This window comes from Pundamilia nyererei, unplaced genomic scaffold (assembly GCF_000239375.1).
Source record: "Pundamilia nyererei isolate P.nyererei 1_Seehausen unplaced genomic scaffold, PunNye1.0 scaffold00137, whole genome shotgun sequence".
Taxonomy (NCBI): domain Eukaryota; kingdom Metazoa; phylum Chordata; class Actinopteri; order Cichliformes; family Cichlidae; genus Pundamilia; species Pundamilia nyererei.
The window spans coordinates 482,875-506,551 of NW_005187538.1; the positions used below are offsets into that span (position 1 = coordinate 482,875).

Here is a 23,677-nt window from a genome sequence, read left to right on the forward strand (position 1 = left end):
CCTTCCTTAATTCAACACCTCCACAGTTCACCATCCACTAATCAAAAAGTCATGAAGTGACAGCATGGTGTGGGGACGGTGGGGAAAGCCTGAACACCCTCCCCTGGGCCCTCACACACAGAGTTCAGGGCAACTCGGTGAAAGGAGGATCTACACATACGCACTCAAACACTTTCCGTCACGTAGCCGAAGCGCTCAACGAAACAGCTCATCACTCCCTTGCTTTCCATCTCCCCTTGTTTATCGCGCTCTCCTTTTTCACACGTCGCTCTCGCTCACACAGCTCTTGCCTGCATCCCACATGCCATGCCCCTGTGCATTAAGACAGACTCCAGTGTTCAAGCAGGTCTGAACAGGCTCCAAAGGCTCCCCAAACAGTCCTTATTCTAGATGAAGAGCACGTACGGTTCGTCATTCAGCCCTTTATGTTTGTCACCGTTGCTCTGTAGAACGCATGAGAATACGTGATGAGTACCACCCATCCAGCCTGCTACCTTCAAAACGCCCTTCTTCCCCCATCCCTTGTGTTAGCTCTGAGTGACACCAAGAGAGGAATGTGTGTGTTTTGCGTAAAAGCAACTAAATAAATGCAAATGAAGTTTCCATTAAGGGTCGTCAAGCAGAATGTGGCCATTTTGGGGAGAGACAAAGCCTCTTTGTCACTGAAGGGAAAAAAAATATCAATGAATGTACCTTAAGTGAGGCAGGAGAACCGAGGACTAAAAAGGCATTTTTGGAGAAGATTAAATCCAGTCAGCTGGAAGGGAAAGCGTGGGATGTGAACTGAGCGGAAGTGGAGAGAAATACGTTTTCAAGGCGTCACCTCTCACACCTTAAACGTAGCCCTCTCCATGCAAGCCCCACCTCTCCTACTGCCGTCGTAATATCCATAAGTGCTCATGGAAACCCATAAATAATGTTGATCTCTGAAGCACAGAAAGCAGAGATGCTCTGGGTACTTCACACTTTAGTTTCTTCACTATATTCCATCTATGCCCAAAGCAAGGAGGTTTTCAGTTTAGAATAAGCAATGAAACACAGCTGCACACACGCACACGCACACACACACACACACACACAGGCTTTTTTCTTTTTGCATCTTCAGCATAAGCCGGGTTAAAATATGCATTTCAACCATATTTTATTTACATCTAGAGCAACAAAATCAAATCCCATCTCCGTCACCCTGGAACTGCACATTTACTCACAATAGACCATCATACATAAGATGTCCTATAAAAGATATGATATATGCTGTCATTATTTAGTCCGATTTCTGCCAAGACAGGAGTGACTGAGTGAAGAGGCTCATAAAAGCATTGATATTGGGATGAGTTTTTATGAAACTACTCCCTATAAACTAAATGAACAGCTGTCAAAACAAGTGACCTTGAATATGAAAACTCCAGGCTGGCTGGTCCCCATCAACGTGGCATAAAAACTTCTCCCCCCCAATCTCACTTTTGCTGTCCACCGCAGCTGCCTGATGAATGCCGAGGTGTATTTCAAAAGACTTCCTAGAGGCGTGGGGAGCCATCAAAAAAAATCTGAGAGTGAACTCTCTTTCAGGGTTCAAAAGCCTTATGAAGACCAATTTGGCTTTGAAACATGGGGATGCTTTAGTATGAAAACCCAAAACTGCCTCGTGTATGCTCACTTGGACGGGGATTGCGAGATGAAAGGGAAACGTGGATGAGCACACTGGTCCCTAACAGCGTACGTGTCTCTATCTGAAGAACCACAAGGTAGGAGACATAACCAGTGAATGTCAATGAGGGAGGGAAGGATAAACAAAATGCTCTCAAGTGTAGCCAGGTGTCTTCTTCTTTTTTTTTTAATGTGGATTCAGAGAAGCTTTAAATAACGCTCTCCTCGGGCAACCTTTTCTTTTTTAGATTTAGGAGTGAATCCTGCTGAGCACAGTCACCTGAGGAGGTCTACGTGTCCCTTCATACTGTGAGACCTGTCAACGCGACCATTCCATCATCCTGCCAAACCACAGTTAAAAGTCAAATTTGTCATTTGAAGTCATTTGTAAGTAATTTGGTTGGTAAGATCTGCCTCCTACCACAGACGTCACTCTCCATTAACTCTGAGCTTCGTATTTTAACACAGTTCCACTCAGAATACAATATTTGTAATGGCAACGACATCATTTTTGTAATTATGCACACACCACCTTCACAGTGGTTTTGAAAAGACACAATGAAGATGTGAGTGCAGACTTTCATCAATTACAGCCTTTTTTTTTACACAGTCTACCATTTTCAAAGGTTCAAAAGTAACTACACAAACTAACAATTTTAGATCGAAGTTGTCTTTTTAAATACTTGATGAAAGATTCTTTGCAGTCGGTTTTGCTCAACAAGAATCCAGGTAGGTGAGAGAAGCGAAGAATTTATTCTAAATCAGTCTCTAACCTCTATACACAACTACACCGATCAGGCATAACACTTTGAGCACTGACAGGTGAAGTGAATAACAGCGATTATCTCTTCATCATGGTACCTGTTACAGGGTGGGATGTGTTAGGCCCAAAGTGAACACTTTGCCCTCGAAGCTGACGTGTTAGCAGCAGGAAAAACAGGCAAGTGTAAAGATCTGGGCGAGTCTGACGAGGGCTACGTTGTGATGGTTGGACGACAGAGTCAGAGCGTCTCCAAAACTGCAGCTCTTGTGCGGTGTTCCCTGTCTGCAGTGATCGGTGTCTATTAACTGTGGCCCAAGGAAGGAACAGTGGTAAACCAGCAACAGGTCATGGCGGCCAAGGCTCACTGATGCACATGGAAGGCTGACCCGTGTGGTCTGATGCAATAGACAAGCTGCAGTCTAGTTAGAGTGTCCATGCTGACCCCTGTCCACTGCTAAAAACATCCACAATGCACACGTGAGCATCAGAACTGGACCACGGATCAACGAAAATGGCCTGGTCTGTTGAGTTACCTGCACCCTTTTATGGAAACATTGACACAAAGCAATAGGATTCAGGTGCAAAACGAGTTTGAGGTGTTGACCTGGCCTCTGGATTCCCCAGATCTCAATACAATCCAGCATCTGTGAGATCCACAGAGGTCCCACCTCACAACTTACAGGGATTTTAGGATCTGCTGTTAACATTTTGGTGCCAGACACCACAGCTCAATTTTGATATTTTAAATTCACTTATCTCCCCAACATCTTGCAGCATTAATGTTAATTTCTGGTTGTTTATCCAATATGCTTTTTGGTGTAAAAGCATATCCAGTGATGTTCCTTTTAATGTGACAAATTCAGATTTTGAATAGTCTTATTTAGTGTATCGCTTTAGTGAAATGTGGTAAATGTGTTAAATTCATCCTACGAGGGTGTTAACACATTTCAAGGAAATCCCACATACAACTATAGCCGCTGATGCCCAATTCAAAATTGCATGAGATCCTGAAATGATGCTGTTCAAGTACTAGTAGATATATTAGGGCAGATGGTAGCAAGATGTCTATAAAAGACAAAAACACTCAAGCTGATTAACATGATGTGCAACCAGCCAAATTGTAACCAATGCTGGGATTTTATCCTTTGGGTCCAAAGACAAAATGAGAACATTTAAGGGAAATCTCTAAGGTTGTGTGGAAAGCCTTGAGCAGTGAAGTTTCTTCACTGATGTGCAGATGCCTCCCACATACTGGGAGATGCACTATGTACAGTTGTGAATTGAAGTTCAGCTGGCAGGGGAGTCGAGGTGCACGGTGGGGAGCAGAGGCCCCGAAAAACACAGAGGAGAAGAGAGCGAGTTTGGGAAGTCATTAAGAGTTTATCTTCACCCGCTGACGGCAGCAGTCAATTATCACTGTCATTAGAACATCGTAATTGTACCAGCGTAGTGTAGAAACAGGCTGGAAATGTTCTCAGCTCAATTGGACACTTCACTTTAATTTGAAATTCTAACTGCGGCTTCATTGTAGCGAAGAAAATGTCCCCAGGTATTTTGTTTTTTCAAACACTCTCCGTGTAGTAGGGTATAATCTGGCACAGACACCGAAATTATCTCTGAGGGTATGTTTGTGCTACTTTTAGCACTGTTGTGGAATTTATTTCACAGAGGAGTTGGTGTGTTTTCTCTATATATCCATGTACCCACAAGCAAGTCTGCAGCGCCAGGTCTTATATGGGGTTTAGAAAGAAAAAAAGTCAACCAGTAACTAGTATAAATGGTCATATTTGAGCTCTAACTCATACTTAAACATTTAATTTTTACGGTCTAGTGCTCACCCTACAGTCACAGTACACAGGAATGATCCTGGGTTCAAGACGGGGAGGAGTCACAGACCACAGCCTCAGGCAGGTGCAAGCTAGTCTCCTCCCAGTGCTGGTCCCAAGCCCAGATAAGATAAGCCCAGACAGGGTTACATGAGAAATAGTATCCGAAGTAAAAACAGTGCCAGTAATTTTTAATTGCCCAGTTGCTGGTTGTGCACATCCAGTGAACACTGAGTATTTGTGGTGTTTAAGGTGATGAACTCAAAAGGAAATAAAGATAATGGGACAGGATCATAGCACATCATCGTTTCATGTAGAAAGGGAGATTATAAAATCTCTCAGAAATCACAGTCCATTCGTCTTATATAACATAACTCCTGAGTCCATCCTCTGTTTGAATCAATCTGTTTTAGAGTTCCCTCCTTTAAGGCCACACTTCTTTGAGTTTTCTTTTGATTGGCTGCCCCTCTGTAACAGGAGGTTGGAAGTGCAGGTGGGCGGGCTTACATGCTCACAGAGAGAGCTGTGTGCCTGAGGATACAAAAATGTGGGAAAGCGAACATTGTGAAGCCTGAGCTTCTGACTTACAGCTATTACCTTTACAATTACAATTTTATGCCATATTTAATCTAACATTTGAGCAGCATATGTGACTGAGAAGACGATCCTCTTCAAAGAAACAAACACAAAAAACTCTTTATACAAAAACTTGATTTAGCAGTGACTTGTGTGATGAGGACTTTTTTGGGAGACAATTTATAGGAGCAAGATTAAGTCGTTGCAAAAACAGAAAAAGCTTGAAACAAGCCTGTGTTGAAGCAGCTAACGTGTGTAGCAACAAACTTCTGTTGCACCGGTGTTCAACTGGAAAAATTCTGAAAGCATAAAGACAATTAAGTGCGTAGGTGTAAATTTCTATGCACACACACAAAACCACACACTAGACACTGCGGTGTCTGGAGAGTAGAGATAGGGCTGTCTCCATCAGCCTCTCCACCTACCCAGAGGACCTAATCAGTCAGTGAATACACGTAAAATGGAGGCTGTCATCTACCTCCAGCCCAACAGACTCCCCGCCGACACTTTTCTCCCACTGCCAGCCTCTAGAGAGCAAAAAAAAGATGGATCTTTCCCAAAAGCTCCATCCTCAACCAAGATATCCTACATCATGCATCATATTTTCTCAGCTGCCGAGTTTCTCCGTCCTCTTTCTCTTTGTCCTGTTTAGTCTCATCTTTACAGTTAGATCCAACTACTCATATACCAATTTCTGTTTTTTGTTTTTTATTGTCTTCTTTGTATTTCCAAATTTCATGACTTTTGTCCCAAAGATAGCTACATGTTTTCAATTTCATCTTAACATATGATAAAAGCGCCTAAGTGTCTCTTTCTTCGCCTTTATCTCGAGCTGACTTCACTCCTTCCTGACATGTGCCAGAGAGAGATGAAAATCAGGGTAATGGAATCCACTGTGATCCTGACACTGCTTCCGGGACAGAACAATTCATCACTGCAACAACCCTCAACTCAGCAGGAAAGAGGCACATAATTGGGTATCAGTGGGAAACGCCTTTTTGCATTGGGAGCAACCAGAATCTATGCTTGGATTTTTGGATTCTTCTGTCCATCCAAAAGAAGAACAAAATTCCATCAATCAAATTTACAACTCGACAGACTGGCGACCCACCCAGGGCGTACCCTGCCTCTCACACAGAGGTTGCTGGGATAGTCTCCAGCCCAATGGCAACCCTGAATTGGATAAGCGAATGAAGATGGGTGTCTGGATGGTCATCCAACTTTATCGGCTTACACTGGAATGCCAAAATTATAAAGGAAAGCCAAGTCGATCTTATCCTGTTTTCCACAGTCACGCAAACTGTGCATTACAGTTGTTTCGCTTGTCATGCATCTGAAAACGTGTGGGGTAATGATTCATTCATCTGAGGACAGGGACTTGTTAGCCTGCTTATGGTTCTTGCAGTGAGCAAGCTCATGCCTGTGAAGACATCTGTCAGCATGCAGATCAAAGGTAACTGTAATGCCTGACAAGCTATATAGAAATTTAAAATACACTACTGCATATTTGAGGTAATATTATTCCTACGCAGCACTTAACTGCGTTTGAAGAGACATGAATTTTTAAAAACAGTCGCTCCAAATCACAACAAATTGACTGCAGGGTGCAGATTAAAGCCTGGATCCATCTGCAACTGTTGTAGGTGTCAAGTGTAAACAGGACATGAGTAAAAATCACCACCCTGGGGTTGCACGTCTCTGTCAACCAGTCAAGTTTTGATTCATATCAGTCCACAATCATTTAATATATGCAATACGTAGAGACTGCAGGAATTTAATTGGTGGGACCGAACCAACTGCTTTCAGGCATCGGTGTCTTTGAATTCCAACTCAGTATTTTTTATTAAATTCATTTTAGTGTTGACATACTCAAGATTTGCAATGTAGACACTCTCAAAAACAATAAAAAATTCATGAGGAAAAACAGATGTGGATGGTTTGTTTCTTTTTTGGAGCTCCTCTGGGATTTTTTTGTTTTGGAGATTTATTATTCTATATTTTAGATGGAGCTATGTAACTGCCGTGGCCACTGTGGGCCTGCAAAATGGGTGAGTGCTAGAGCCTGTGAATACCGGTGAGTGTGTAGAAGCAGTTGAAAGGTGGAGGACTGAAAGGATAATAAAGAGAAAATGGAAGACTGTGAGGGGTAGTAAAGGGAGTAAAAAGAAAGGACGGGAGGGTGATTTAGTGACTCAGAGAACTGACAAAGAAAGCAAGACAAAGGTGAGAGAGGTAAAGGAAAGAAAGGGAAGTAGAGGATGAATGAATGAAGTGAACACATAACCCTCAGCGAACAGCTGAGAAGCTCGTGGGCGTGAGTGGTTAGACGTGAGCTGATTGGGCTGTATCGGCGCACATAGCAGGGAAAAGACCGGTGTTTGTTTGTCCTTGATTTTATTTGCTTTGTGTGTTTATTATAAACAGGGTGAGGTTTATATATTGATCCTAAAAAGGGGAGAAAACAAAGTTCAGAATATCTAAGGAGGACTCGCATGCTCTCCAGTGACCTAATTAGACTTTAGCCAACAGAGACACACAATTGGTAAGAAAATATATATTTTTAATTCTCACATTAAGTATAATTAATGTTTCACAGAATGAACACAATTATAGCGTAGTGGTTTATACATTCACCTAACAAGCAGAGAGCACAAGTAAGTCTGATCCCCCGGAGGAAAGACAAATCCCTTTGTGGTTGAGTCCCAGAGGCAGCCGGAGTTACCTAAAGAAATCTGCTAAATCAAACATGCAGAGCCGCCCACTGTGGTGACCAACTTGTGAATAAGGGACCAGCCAAAAGTAGCTTTCACAGCAAAATAAAACACATAGAAAGTAGAAATCATTTATACAGTGTTCCAGAAATCAGGTGAGTGCAGATGGGTATGTATCCAAGCTGCATGTAAACCTAAAAATGGTCATTCTTAAGCTTTAAGCGCCAATAAAACCATCCTGATACATGTATTTCTAGGTACTCTTGCTAATCTGAGACACCAGGAGACAAAATGTGTAAATATTAAGGAAGTAGGAAACCTGGAAAGAAAAATCAAATGTGATATGACACAATCAAGTGGAAAACACTATGGATGCACCTTGGCAACACAGAGCAAAGCTTGGGAGCATTAGCTAAAATCAGGTAACTCCACTCCACTCCCACTGGAAGTACACTAGCTTATGACCCCCCTGAGGCAGGGTTTGTGTCTTCTCCCAGTCTCAAAGTAGGAGGACCATGTACAACATGTCCTAACCACTACACAACGATGGCCACGATAACTGATGACTCAGCTCTCTCAAAATATGCTCCAGTATTCGCCCTAAAGCAGCCACGTCCATCTCTGACGAACATTTTATAAATACAATCCGTGTTGAGTTTAATATTTCAACAGAAACTTGAACTGCAGCGGTCCCTGTCATGGCTGGAGGAAAGGCTGTATGTGATGAGCTGAATGCACCGAGGTAGTTTTAACAAAGATTAAACCGAGCTGCCAAAGCGTGTTACTCGAGCCACCTGGTGAATGTGCGAGTTTGTCAAAACTTGACGCAATCGCGCCTTAAAAGGCCAAAAAAAAATGTCTGCCTGTCCTTAAGTGAAAAGTAATGATATGCCGCTTATAAAAAAACAGAAACAAAACAAAATCACTCAACTCAGATAAAATCCTTTTCAAAGCGGGCATATAAAGCCATGTATCCATTCATTCCCTTGCAACCTTTTACCATTTTATTTACCCGAGTCACTGAACGAAGAAAATGTACTACACACAAAAGAGTCATTCAAAGGAAATCTTGCGAACCATGGCAACCTCAGTGCCCTATTATGTTTCATCCCAATTGAACGTCTTGATCCGTGTTTGGCTGACATCCATTTTATGTTGTGAAAACACAGCTGACTTGTGATTATTCACAATATGTAAAGATGTCAACTTAACTGCAAGTACAACAAAGTGCCTCCGACAACAGCACAAAGCGCTCCCCCTGCAACGGTGATGCAATCATCCTTTTCCACATTTTCAAGCCGTCATTTCTCCGGGGGTGTGACGCACCCCCTCCCCTACCCCCCTCGTCAAAAAACAGATTAAAATACATCAAAAAAAAAAGGGGATTAAAGAATCTGCCGACACTCCTAAATCCTTCAAAAGGCGTCCGACTCTATCAAAGGATGAGTACTATTAAATATGAGGCGACACATGTGACACGTGAAGGGTGCCGGTGTTCAGTTTATAATTTCTGCCACTGTGGGGAGGGGAAAAATGAGATTTCAGTGAAGCATGATATCAAAGCAAAGCAATAAGTGGCTTTTGCCATCTTTATATGCCGGAGTAACCTATAGGTGACAGAAAGAGAGAGAGAGTGCACAGCAGAACAGAGGTGAAGCACTTGATTTGGCTGCCTCATGTACATACGCAGACGTCAGATAGGAAAAACAAACCAAATAGGCACCAAGACAGTGAGAGGGCAAAATAAATTCTCCATTTTCTCATTTGGGGGTTTCCCTGTTAAGCGGCAGTGAGGTGGGGCTCACCTCAAGCGATTCTTAAAGAGGGCTGAGTTCAAAGCGTGCCGGTGGGAGGAGAGACGGCTGCGTGGGAGAACAGCAGACAGTTAAGATGGGATTTCTCATTACGCGCGCCTCGCTCTGTGTCCTGGCTAACGCTGCTGTATACCGCTCACTCCTTCTCTGCCCTATAATTTCTCTCACTCACCCCCCTCCCTCCTTTTCTCTCTCGCATAGACTCAAACTGAATGCATAAGATTGCGCCCCACTAGGCCACATTCCCCTTCTCTTTCATCTGAGCCCTGCTTGTGTTTCCACACTATCTGACTGTGCACACACAGAGGCTAAAACACACACAGACAGACTGGATGACAAAGCGAGAGCAAAGAGGGAACACAAGGCAGAGAGATCTTACCGTGTGTGCATGAATGAGAGCTCAGAGCTAGGCAATATGAAAAATAACAAATGTTGAAACTGAAAAAAATCCTTTAAACATCTCTCTATATAAATATATGAAACAGGACTTTTAATTGTTTTATTTCTTTACATACAGTCATTTTTAAATAATTCCCACGTCAGCTGAATGATACGAAACAGTCTGAATTACTTCACTGCATTTTAAACAGGGATTTCCTTCAGATTGGTTACATTCCCGTGTGTTCTTCTAACCGTGTTTTGTCTTTCACTGAATCTAACTACTGTTTCCACCTTCACTTTGTGCATATAAACAAACAGAACTGAAAAAAGTCGGGTAGCGGAGCCCATCAGGGCAAAGAGGTAAAGCGGGAGAGCGCGGCGCTGTCGTGATTGCGTCGCTGTGTGGAAGTAGACGCGTTTGCTCGAGAAGAATGAGCAGCACGTCCCCTTGCAATCAATCCCAGATATTACCCCGGTATTTGTCAGATATGCTCCCTGCCACGCCAGCCATCCGTGACTCATTCCGTCATTACATCGGAGAGGTCACGCCCACTCCACCCCTGCCTGCGCCATCGTTCCAGGGTCTGATGGCGGCCTAATGGCCTGCTCTCTCTACACTGCAATTAACCTTTTTATTGGCCACCTGCCAGACAGCTGGAGATACAGCAGTGTGCGCGCGTATGGGCTTATGTAAGCGCGACCATAAATGCGTCTGTGTTTATATGCACATGCACAGTGGCTGAAGCTTTTAAGTCTATAAATTACCATGTGAGCAGCGAGCCCCAGAGCACGCATGTGCACGTGGGCCTATAAAAGCTGACAGATTTCACCTGCTACTCTCGTCAAATAGAAATTGATTGAATCTAACATCCCATCATGTTTGACCCAGACAGATCCCACTGGCTGTGATGCTGTCTCAAAGCGGAAACACATCTTGGAACAAGAACTAAACACGTCCCTTTTGCATTATAGGCGAGCGCAGGGGGAGATATTATTTGTACTCCAGGAGCACCTGTCTCCCACCCCTGTTGCTGCTGGAGTTAGAAGTAAATGGCAGCTGTAAAAATGATTCCAATTAAAAAGACATTTCTGTAAATATGTCATCTTCCAAAGTTTCATCAAATCTGTGCCACTGATGCCAAACATTGCATAGTTAAAGCTACCCCGTGGAGTTTTTGACTTCTAGTAGCACAAATCCCTGTTTTCAAAACACAAAGACGGCCGTGCACGCAACAGGGACGGGTGATAATTCGCGTGGAAACACTATAATGTGCCAGCAAAGACTGTATCCTAGTAAATGTGCACACAGTGTAGATGAAATTGGAGGACAAAGTGCATTCAGCACATTTGTCTTCATGAAAATAAATATAGATCTAATTTGTCTGTTCACAAGGAAACTCCACAGAATCATTTTAATGCTGATATCTTTTATTTGACCATCCGATGTTTTATTTTAAACCCTGCTGCACTCTAATAGTATTATATCCTTTTCCCAAGGGAAGTCGTATCTGCGAGATCTCGTCTCACACACAGTTAGACCGCGAGCTTTTTGAGTGAAGGAGAAAAAAAAATATTTTCGATCTCTGCAATGCTAACATACTGCTTCATTACTTTGCAATTCAAAAACCAATGAAAAGTAACAGAACGGCAGGCGGACAGTAACTTTACACAGGCGCTCGCTGTCTGAGAGGCTCGCTATACCATTGTCAACAAGAGGTCTCTGTCGAGTGTCTTTAAAATGTGGCGGAGCACGGCTGAGCAGAAAGCACACAGTAAATGCATTCTGTGGCTCCTGCAGCTGCAAATTGAATTTTGGGGCATGACTTGACTCAAAACACCTAATAATCCCACGTCACTTGCTGTTCCCGAGCTGAACAAGGTCACACTGTACAGCGAGTAATGAAAAAAAGACCCTTTTTACAAGCATTTATCCAAATGCATTCAGGCTCCGGCGAGATGAAGAAATTTAAAGAAAAGAAAGCACAAATGGCCGAGCACCTGAAGGACAAAAAACTCCCCAACAGAATAAGAAAAATAAACCACAAAACCCTTTCATGTATACGGACGCCACATGTCTGTGCACATATAGCATGCAGTGGTGAAGGGGGGAGCATAGCAAAGACTGACAGGTTTTAAGTCACTGCACAAACAGCTTTTGTTTCTTATGACGTCTCATTAGCCCTGACAAAAAGTTAAAGCTGGGATTATCTAAACCTTATCGCCTCATTTGTCAATCAGCTTTTGAATGTGCACACTCACTCTGATGTGACAGCCAGCACAAGTGCAAACACGTGTTGGGAGTTCAGCAGGTCTATAAAGCACTTGCTGGTAAACACGTAGTCTAGTCAATGCTTTTCGGCTCCATCCATAATCTCACAGTGGCTTTTGAGTGATCAACAGCTCAACAGTAACTACAACACATTTGAAAGCATAAACCAGAGTTGAGTTTGGACTGTATCACATGCTGGCTATGCTGATTAATCTCGCAGTCCTTACCTGCTACAGAGAGGCGTGCCGTGCGGCTGGAAATGGATCCCAGGTTCTCAATGGTGGCAACACACTGGTAGGTTCCTTCGTCTGGCTTGTTATGTTTAGAGTGGACCACATGGCTGAAGAACAGCGTGCCGTCGGGCAGTATTTTTCTCCTCTCGTCTGAAACCAGGCTCATGAAGGTGCCGTCTTTCTTCCATTCGATGTGTGCCGGCGTGGCTGCGTCGCTGTGTGCAGAACAGTTGAGGAAAGCGGAGTTCCCCCGGATGGCCAGCGTGTCCTGGGGCTCCACGGTGAACCAGAAGGGGCTGAAGGGCTGCACTGCTGAAGCTGAGGAGCAACAGAGGGGAGAAGTGAGATGTCAACACAGAAAGTTACGTCAGGTCCACTTTTCTCTGAGCGCTAATGAAAATTAGCGAAATTCTTGCTGCTCTCCAGCAGCTTATCAGTGGGCGATGTGGCTTGAAGATCACACCACAATTATGGGGGCAGATTCATTATCAAGGATGCATTGCTCAACCTTCCCCAGATGATCATTCTCTATCATTCTAAACACCTGATTAGCTGTGTATACAGTGGATTAAAAAGTCTGACAATTTGAGTTAGTGCTCTATTTCTCGTTTTTACATTGATTTTATTCTGAAAGTTCCTGCAGGAAGTGGTAATATACAACACTCGATTTGATGCTTCTTCGGGCTGGTTGCCAGGTCGCCTCCACCAAACTACGCCACAGCCATTCACACTTCTTGTTAGTTGAAATGTGAACAGTGCTGATATTTCTATACAAGTTACTCTAAGAATTTTATTCTGAAAGTCCAGTCTCTTCAAAATAAAGCACCTGTATGTAGCAGGTGGTAAAAACCAATCACAATTTAACACGGTCAGATCATACCAGTGTATCCGTTTCGATTTCACTGATTCCAGCATGGATCTTCTTTCCGTAAGCTTCAACTTCTTTATCGGATTACTAATCAGTAATTGAGTGTAACTACTATCACAGATCAGTGAAGAAACATGCTTGCGGTTAGGCTGCAGCAGAGGGTTGATGAAAGGTGCGAAATGCTTGCAATCACTCTAAATTGCACAACACTACTATCTGCTTTTTCAGTTCGGTCGCAGCATATCCTAAGAAGTCGCTGACATCAATGGCGTGTTTCAATGCTCACTCTAAAAATGACAGAACACTGCAGGACTCCAAGTGCCCCAAACACTGAATGAAGTGTTCCCGAACCAAAACATCTTTTTGTTCGTTCTATCTTTCAGCCAAAGTGCCTCGGCCTTATTCCAGAGCCTCAAAGAGGCTTTTTATTATGAAACCACAAGCCTCGCTGGAATTGGGCAAGAGGAACTGACAAATTTAACCAAGTCTAGCCTCCCTGGCAAGTTAATATCACGTCTTGCGTTATCATAAGTACAGCGTGCGGGGAAGGAGTAAACACGCAGGAACGCGGCTGCCATTTCCTTTCCTCGAGCAGAAATGGTAACATCACATTGACATGAACAGTGCCAAAGTGAGAGTAAGTAAAATTGCTTTGCATTCACCTCATCCATTATTCAAGCACTCCCACTGTAAGAGTCACACTGTGGTATTGTTTAGATAAATAACACCAATTATCAGTTCTGCAGGGATGGGGCAGAGCTTGAAAAATAATTAAAGGGGTATGAAGGTATTTTAATAATTCAACGAATGGAGTGAAATAAGTGGCTGAGTGTTAAATGCAGTTTAAAATATGCCTGCTCTCTTCCAAGGAAATGGCATGTCTCCGGGGGGAGAGGGGAGAGCAGAATGCGATAGAAAGAGATGAAGACAGAAAATGAGAGAGTACTGTGAGAGCGAACGAGGGATCCTGTGCCAATAGTTCAGCTATTTAACTACTAGAAGATAATTTCTCTACCTTGTGGCGCCCTAGCGAGAGATCCAAGATTGAAGTAATATAATGCATGGTCAATTATGGTGGCAATATGAATGCTTGCCCTCTGTGCACTTAGTTGTCTTGAAAGCACAAACAATTACAGAGAAAATACTGTTGAACTAAATAGAAATAGATGCAAATAAATGTAAGCCGTTTTCCCACTAAACTGAGCAGTCAGACCCCACACTAATTCACTGATGAGTGGACCAGAATACTGAAGAGGAAGTGTGCCTGCATTCTGTCTCAGTGTACAGCAGGGACCCTGAACAACTGAATTGAGGCCTGATATACGAGCACAGTCCCTTTAGAAAGATCTGTGTTAGCAGTTACTTTACAGATATCCTCCTATGACTGCTCTGGCGCCATTTCACTGCAGTTGCGGAGTAAATTCAAGCAAAGAAAACTTTATTAGGCTGGGTAATGCACAGAGTGCGCAAGAGCTCAAAACATTTTGAAAATCCCTCCAGGCAGAAGTGGAAGTGAAATTCAAGTGAATAAACAGCAGTAATGAATAAAATATACAATGTTCTAAACTAGCCCAAAACATTTCTAACTGCAGCTCTTAGGAGGCAAGTGAGTGGCTTCTAATTAGACTGAAGCAAGTAGCTAATTTCAGGAAATCAATAAATTCACAGCGAGCCTGCTTACATATTGGGCAGAATGTGACAACACTAGCAAATGTGTTTGACTCATGGTGTATAGGACAGATGGAGAGAGACTTGAGGGAGGAATTCGTCACTCCAGCGGACCAAAAGCACCATGACATGCTTAATCATCTCTGCATTACACTGCTGGAACAGTTGGGTGTGTGGGGCTGGGCAGCGCGTCTGTGCCCAGGTTTGGCTCCCCTCCAGTCAAAAGACCATCTTCAGCTGCTCTCTATCTGAGGGAAAAAACTGAATGGGCTTGAAGGTCCTACAAGCATCCTATCAGAGTCAAAGCAGCTGGCTTTAGCAGCTTTTCATCCCAATCGCAGAAACAGTAGGGGAGGGCTTAGCTTCGGCTCTACTTTTGAGAAAATGGCAAACCATCTGCATTCAGCTGCAGACACAACAACCAACGTCTGTGCACTGGGATGAACCAGGGGTGTAAGGAGTTTGATGGCAGGCAATCGGCTTTTTGGCAGCATCTAACTAATCTTCTGTTAGAATCTTTGACTCATTAACACCATTTCTGCTACTAATCTCAATTTCTCCCTCACATTACCTTCAACCGCTCCTGGCAGATGGCTGCCCCTCCCTGAGCCTGGTTCTACTGAAGGTTTCTTCCTGTTTGAAGCGAGTAGTTCCTTATCTATCGCCAAGTGCTTGCTCATTTGACGTCGTCTGATTGTTGGGGTTTCATTCTATTATTGTAGTGTCTTTACCTTATAATACAAAGCACCTTGAGGCAACTATTTTTGTCATTTGGTGCTATATAAACAAAACTAAATCCAATAAAACTGCAAACAGATTCCAAAACAAGGATGCCAACGTTAGTGGCCAAAGTTCAAACGGGCGCGTTTCACGTAAAGGTGGGATTGTGTAAATCAATGCCGAACACCCTGGACTCATCTGCAGACTGAACAAATATTTTGACAAAAGGCGACAGCAGCATTCCAAACCGATGACTATATTTCATGTTTCCGTCTTTGTAGCATGTAGAGAAACACAATCATAAAAGAAGTTTCACATAAAGCGCAGTGTAGCCAGCGTATAATTTCTCTCCTCTAGAAAGCAACTAAAAATAACCAACTCAAGGCAAATTTATCTCTTTCAAACTCCCTCAGATTATTTATAGAAAATGAGGGAAAATGTATGAAAGCACACAGAGCAAAATCCATATTTCACCAATTTAATGGGTCCCTTAGGAATAACAACAAAGTCCCCGTATCAATAAACAAGCTTCTGAACGCTAACCTAAAGCAATTCCAGTGACGTAAGGAGAAGCTGGAAAAACCACACCCGTGACTGATATTTAAAAGTTCACTAGCCTGAATTGTCGCTCCTTGTAAAAAAGAGAGGACAAGCAGCCAGCACCTCAGCAGGAAGCAAGGATCTCTATCTGCAACATGTGATTAAAAAAAACAGAAGAAAATGCACAAACATCAGTATCTTAGAGTAAAGACAAGCTTCAACCTTTATGCCAGAGCTGAGGGAAAAAAGTTTACTTTTGGCAGCTAACAAGGTTCCGAGTTATAAGCCTGGAAAAAAAATTTGTAATGAACACAAATAGAACGAGCAGTGGCGTGCCGATGCACTGTGAAGTGCTCGCTGACAGAAAACTCAACAGAACTCATGTTCTCATACATCAAAGTGCAGAAAAACCAAAACCTGCTGAAACAGAACATAATGAGAAGAAGGGAGATCAGTTAAATTTGCAATGACAGGAATTTCTGTCTCTTGTATACATTTGTTTTTTGTCTTTCGCTCACACAGCCAGATGATGGCTATATGTTTCCCAGAGAAATGCAAAGTGCACCTTTAAATGTTTCTTACAATAGCACTGAAACACAGCGGGCTTTTAACAGCACAGCTGTAGAGTTAGAGGAGGAGAGAGGGGTCAGAAACCACATTACAGTGTGAGGAGTCTAATCTATTCGGGCCCCCATCCGTTTGTGTTTGATAAATAGAAACCTCCACACCAGGCAACCAGTGAGAATAAGTCGAGCGGAGAGCAAGGGGCTAGAAAATGGGCTTGTCTGCTTGATAAGCATGGGCTGTTACCTCTGTCCCAAATCCACTTTTCTCCGCAGTCATAAAAGGTTTGGGAGCCCGGCTTAAGGTGGTGCTGCGATATGCTGCAGTGCTCCCCCCCACTCGGATATGAGGAAGACAGAATGGAGATGTGGGGCTAGTGATGGATTTCCCCCACGTCCTGACAATGTTAAAAGCACGATTTCAGACATTACGGAGATTACTATCTAGGTGAGGGGTATATATGTGTGTGCGTGTGATAACTAGTAAGCCACAACTTCTAGCTCTCTTCCCGTGAGAGTTTAGAAAAGTAGAAAAAGGTGTCTGCATCAACTGTGCGAGGTCATCTGCACTGACCCCAGATACCGGTTAACAATTTCGGCAAATTACAAAGTCAGCCTCGTAACATTGGGTGTGTTAAAAAAAAGAAATCCCACTGAAGGCAGTAAAGAGTGGGTTGGCGAGGGTCTGCTCTCTGCACAAAGACCCCCTGTTCTCTCCTATTCTGCACTTGGCCCAGCAGGAAGCCTCCTCCCTCATTGACCCACCGCCTGACAGCAGTCATAGTGACTGCCCTCCTTATTGAGCCACTCTTGAGACAGAACAGAGCGCTCTGGAAGCCAGTCGCGTTTTCAACAACCGAGGCTCTTCTGTGGCCTGAACTTGGAACGAGGAAATCCTGGACATCATCAACAGTAAAAACACTTTGCAGAGATTTGAAACCACTGGGAAATTACATCTGTAAAGGGCAAACAGTAATATGGATTCTGCTTGTTATCATTTTGCTGCTTTCACGCTCTTTATAATATGTCACTGGATCTCTGAGCTGTAAGCCCTTTGTAAGAAAACAAGCCAGGAAAATCGTTAGTAGCGCATCGGAGATGAATGGAGGCCTTCAGTGCAGGTAAAGATAGATACAGGATGAGGGCGTTTTGTAATTTACCTGAGCACTTCAGGCTCCTGTCTCTGTGCTATTTCCATATCTCCACCGTTTGTTCTTCCAGGCAGAACATCAGGCTGCTTAAATGACACTAATGGAAATGGTTGTCTCTTCTTCCCTCCCACACTCTCCTGTGCTTTTCCTTCATCTTTGCACCCTGAGTCCGTGTCTCTTTCTGTGCAGTCTTTCATCCAGCCTTCTCCCAAAACTTTGCTCTAAAGCCCATCTGTCACCGTCGAGGACCTCTGGGAAATAACCATGAACCTAAGATCGAGCGTGGTGGGACTAGGTGTCTGCAATGTAGAAATGGAGAAAAAGCTTATTTGAGGCATGTATCTATTTAGTGGAAAAGGTGTCCTTTTCAAATTAAGAAAACACAGCCTCCCGCTTGAATTAATGTGCTGGGCTTTACTTGTATTAAATTAAAGAAATTAAGATTTATGTAGAGACTCTGTGTTCGTGCTTTCTAGAGATTAGCCCAAATAATCTGACTATATGACTTTTACCATCTTCTACTATCTTTTACAATGTCAAGCTAAAGGAAAAGAGAGTTGGTGTTACAACCCAAGCACTCAACAATGCCTGATGAGCCTGATCACGGATACCACAACCCACTGATTCTGGTATTCAAAGCATTCCCCGCAGCACTTCATGAAATGAGGAGTTAAGGCCAAGCCATACAGGGATGGACAAAATGACTGGGGTGCCTAGCTCACACACTGGCTGTCCTGCGCTGGCACCAACTCAACTGGCAGATTAAAAGAGAAAAGGATCCAATTTCTTCAGCTCAGAGTTCTCCATCATCCTGTATACTGGCTGCCATGGTAAAGCTCCAGAGGCCCGGAGGCAACATGACAGGGTCACCAGTGAAGGAGGGTCACCGCAACGGCATCAGCTCTGGTTTCACTGGAAACTGCCAGAAAATGGTATTCTAAAACAAACGTCAGTCTCTTTTTAATCAGGTGGAGAAGAAAAAAAGATCTTAGTGAAATGATTCACTGCTTAATAGGATTAGCAAATAGTCTGAGTGCAAGACGCCGGCAAAACTTCAAATGTGGACCGCCACGGCCAACGTGAAGACATTAAGTGAAGGATTTTTATTCAGACCTTTTTACTCTTTACAGTACTGAATGTAATGGTGTCAGGGTATAGTATACCAGTGATTAATGACTACCTAATCCCACACAGGCACAACTGACCCCAACTTCCTGCTTAGTAGCAAAGGAGCTCAGTCCAAGACCACCTTGGAGCCTTATTTCAATGCACTGCCTAATGAGAGGCCTTAAAACCAGGCTCAACACCAAGTGTTAGCAAGAAACTGGATAATGTACAAGCTACGAGGAGGCCATATCGAGTGACGCTTAGACCAACATTTACCATTCTGAAAGTCAGTGGTAAACATTACTCTTTGGTTCACAGATTATATGGACTGAGTGATTTAAAGAATTAGAACATTTGAAACTGATTTTTCATCATTAAATAAAGCATTTTAAGAGCAGCTGTTTGCAGGAGCATTTGATTTAAAGTAAGCGCCAACATCTGAAGCCTAAACGTCTTAGTATCCATGCAGTGGCCTATAAAAAAAAAAGAGAGAAAAAAAAATTGTGTTTGTGTATTTTCCAAACATCAAAAGAGAATACTGGAAATTAGGTTTTGAGGCAGTATCTGGCTTTTTTTCTTTTCTCATTAGTCCTACAAATACACACCTTTTATGTCACAGTTCAATGAAAATGCCAAGTGGTGATCAGGAGAAATAGTCTGCAGGGGAAAATCTCTTAAATGCACACTAATTCATGCTTTGCACTCATTAGTGTAGCATACATTTTTCATAGATGTTTACAACAATTACATTTGGAACCTGTGTTGCCAAAATATGCATATTTATATCCCTGTGGCATGCCTGTAAACAAAATATGTTCTTGACTGTGCATTCGGCTACATTACATACATAATTTTATATTAAACTTACTGGTTATTGAATTATATATCCTCCGCTGTAGACTGTATTATGAACTCTGGTACAAATAAATGGTTTAATGGTTTAAACAATTAATAAAACTCTTCTTTGGCAAAATGATAGAGGCGGGTATATTTCTTTCAGTAAAACTGGACACAAATACTGAAAATAGGAGGGGAAAAAAGACATTTAAATGGAATGCTGGACAGAGCTTTCAACAGCCGAGTGTGATGAGGGAGACCCAGGAGGGATTGGTTGGATGGGGAACCCCCTCACCTCATCTGGTAGCGATAATTAACCAGTACTGATTGAGGCTCAAATTCCCTCGCTTATCAACCTCCCCCGTGGGCTCACAATGAAGGATTGGCCCACAGAGACGAGAGCAGCCCAGACAGGCATTCTTTGAGAGCTGGTCTTGAGATAGTGCGAGCGTTCGGTGCAAGAGAATGATGAAAAAACCCACTTTGCCTCACGCAAAGTAATTGGAACGCAAAATGGCAAGAACGAGCATGTTTCTCAGACTAGATGGACACCCACAGAGCAGTTGGACTAAAGGTTACAACCATCACTTAATGCTTGCATTTGAGAATTGAACTAACCTTTTCTAGGTGCTGAAAAAAAGTGCTTTGAGAGAAAAAGAAGAAAAAAACCTCACCATGGCAGCAGATGCCATTATCTGCTATTTTTTAAGTAAAATGCCCTTTAAATTGCACTCTCAAACAAACTAACAACTGCAGAGACAAACGACGCGCTTAAAATACCACCAGAAATCAGCACATAGTACCAATCAGTACGAACCGTTGAACTGTAGTCAGAAAAGACGAACAGGAGGGGAAATCCATATCGTCTTTTGACCCATAAAACATCGCGATGTCATTCAAATAATCTGGTAGCATGAGACAAGTGACTCAAAATCTGACAACATTGTCGAGCGCTGCTGTGAGCGCGACAAAGAAAGAATTGTGAAGATCTCATGTGAGATAGCATTGTACAGTAATAAAGCTGGAGTAACAATAATACATAGGGGGGGAAGAAAGAAAAAAAGTGGAAATGTCTTCCAGATGCCTTGTGGCGATAAGTTATCTGATGAGGCTGTAAAACCAGCAAGCACTGGGCAAAACGTAGCCAGGAAGTAGTCGACACACCAGGCAGATTGGGGCCAAGTTCTGAGCAGCAACACATGAGATAGTCATCTGAGACAGGAAAGCACATTCATTTTGCCACCAGCTAGCTCCACCCTGTCCCCACCAACCCCCATACTGAAGAAAATCCTGTGGCCGTAATGAGATATCCTAGAGATTTTTTAATGAAACACAATATTATATTCTCTTGTGCCTGTTTTTTCTCTTTCCTCAGCTATCACACACACTCACACAAACATATACACACAGAGAAGAAAATCGATATAATCCTCTATGCCTTGCACAGTCAAACACCCGGCAATTTATCAGCATTGGATTTCAAAGTCTGGGTCTTTGCCTATTTCGTCCTTGACTCCTGTCATTTATTTGCTCTTATTTTTTCTTGAGCACAACAGGAAGAAGTAGAGAAGGAGACAGGGTGTGTAGGGGTGTGGGGGGGTGTTTGGGAGGTGTGTGTGTGTGTGTGTGTGGGGGGGTCTTGCTTACAGTACAACTTCCACACACTCTACAGTTAAGTAGAGCGGTTGGTACAAAGAGCTAGAGATAAAAGTGCAGGGCACACTGAACAACTCTGCCAGAGGTCACATCCAGCAATTCACTTGATCGCAGTGTTTGGATCTGGCTCCTTTGAGTGGTCAAGTGTGGCCAATCTTCCTCTGATAAGTCAGATGCCAATTACCAGCCCAGACACAAAAACATTTCAAACTACCCCAGTTTCTCCTCTTGTCAAGATAAGCATCAGCATGCAAATTCTGCTAATTACAACGGAGCTGAGTCATAGTCCCCCCCACTTTCAAAGCTCCCTTTGAGACTTATTACACTGGCCTATTGCTGTCACATATAGATAAAAGATAAGAAATATTTTCCCATAAGAAAGGGGGAGGGGGAGGGGGGAGACACTAGCATTAACATGGTTGTCAGTTTCTTCTCCCGAAAGAACTTGAAGTTTTTCTTCTATGCAATAATCCCACAGCTCTGCCTTTAACATAGAACAAGATCCTTACAACTAAAAACATGCATTTATGAGGAGTGTGCATATATGCGGGACGACTCTTTTTTTTTTTTGTTCTTTTCAGACTGGCTTCAAAGTAGTTGACAGAGAGGTGCAGTTAGTGGGCTGTTGATAAAAGGGAAGCCAGTCGCTGCGTGTTCACAGCGATTTGGAGGAAACCATTTAACACTGGAGTACGGGAAAGATCAAAGCCTTCGAGCCAACACTGGGAGGGAGACTCAATTACTATTTTACTTGAAACCGGATGCTACCCCTCTGGAAGAGACCCTTAAAATAACTCTGGAAAAAAAATATCCATGGCAGCTCGGAGAAGTGGGGACTCGGGAGGGAATGCTATCTGAAGACAGTGCTGTAATAACGTTGGAGTTAAGTGCGGTTACAGGGGTTAAGTGTTTGCACCAGGGGCATAGTTAGATTACAAAATGAAGATGCTGCGTGAGGCATGAAGGTCTCCTAGATATTATTACTGTCGTGTACAAGATAGCAAAGCTGCCTTTTAAATGATGAAAGCACCTTTTTCCCCCTGTTGGGAGAGTAGCAATTTTTTTTCACCTTACACTTCTGGCCTGCAATCATAAACCATTTTCACACATGAACTCCAGACAACAGCCTGAGATATTGTTCGAAGTTGCCCTGAAAGACGTGTAGCAGACATCAGGAGATTTTCTGTCAGATGTGCTGGTCTTTATTCAAACCGATGAAGCCGGTCTAACGTCCTGCCTGACCGATTCAGACATCTGCCTTCTCACATGCAGTTCATGTGTCAAATACAGATATATTTAGGACAACTCTCCAGTCACTGCAGATATCATCCTATAGCCAATCTGAACCATGACACACATTACTGATCTGACCCTTATTTACTGGGATTAACATGCTGCCTTTCAGGGGACATAGAATAAAGGGATGTGCTTTACTCAAATTTACTTACTAAATCTATCATCAGCAGCTATGAGTCTTTTTCAGTGGAATTTCTACTTTACAAGTGACTAGTGTAAATGGGCCAGAACTTATTATAGTGCTTTACACCCATTCATACAGCGGTGTATTCTGCGCTGCTTTCTATTACACATGCAATCACAATCTAGTGGATTGGGGTTCAATATTTTGCCCAAAGAAACTGGGAACTGAACCACCGACCACAGTAACTACTGAGCCAGACAATGCCAGTGGGCCAAGGATTGAGATGAAAGATAACTAGAAATATAATCTGTCCAGCATGTCCTGGACCTACAGCAGGGTCTACTCCTGGTAGAATACCTCCCCTAGGAGACCCCCAGGAGGCATCCTATTCAGAAGTCCAAACCACCATAATATGGTGGAGTAGTAGTGGCTCTACTCTAAGTCCCTCCCAAATAACCAAACTCCTCATCCTATGAATAAGAAAAAGTCCAGCCACCCTTCAGAGGAGACTTTTCACCACTCGTATCCCTGATCTCATTCTTTGGGTCACTACCCAGAGCTTGATGCCGTGGTTGAAGGTAGGATAAATAAGCCGCTCCAACCCGTCAGTCACTCTCCCCTCACTCATGAACAAAGTCCACGCCCACCCCTGACATATAAAACTCCTCCACTTCAGGTTTAATCCTCGCAAAATGGGTTTTCTGTTCATAGTTCTTGTCAATGTCCACAGCAAAATAGATAATATTAGAATTCAATATATATTCTAATCACTGCATCAAGAGCAATAATTGCAGCATGTTCAGAAAGAAACTTTTGAAAGTGAATCGTTTTATTCCATGCTCTTTAGCAGACAGGCAAATCGGAGGAGACTGGTGCTTGGTAAGTGTGTAAAAGTCAGGCTTAGTGGGCGGAATGAAGCTATCTGTT

The 23,677-nt window shown here is 43.1% G+C and overlaps 1 protein-coding gene across 1 annotated transcript in view; it reads right to left on the minus strand.

Moving 5' to 3' along the window:
* neo1a (neogenin 1a) overlaps window positions 1–23,677 on the minus strand; it is a 150,410-nt gene that overhangs the window by 82,383 nt on the left and 44,350 nt on the right. Inside the window, exon 2 of the mRNA XM_013913578.1 lies at window positions 12,215–12,538. Coding sequence (XP_013769032.1) covers window positions 12,215–12,538 — 324 coding nt within the window. The remainder of the gene's footprint in view (window positions 1–12,214; window positions 12,539–23,677) is intronic.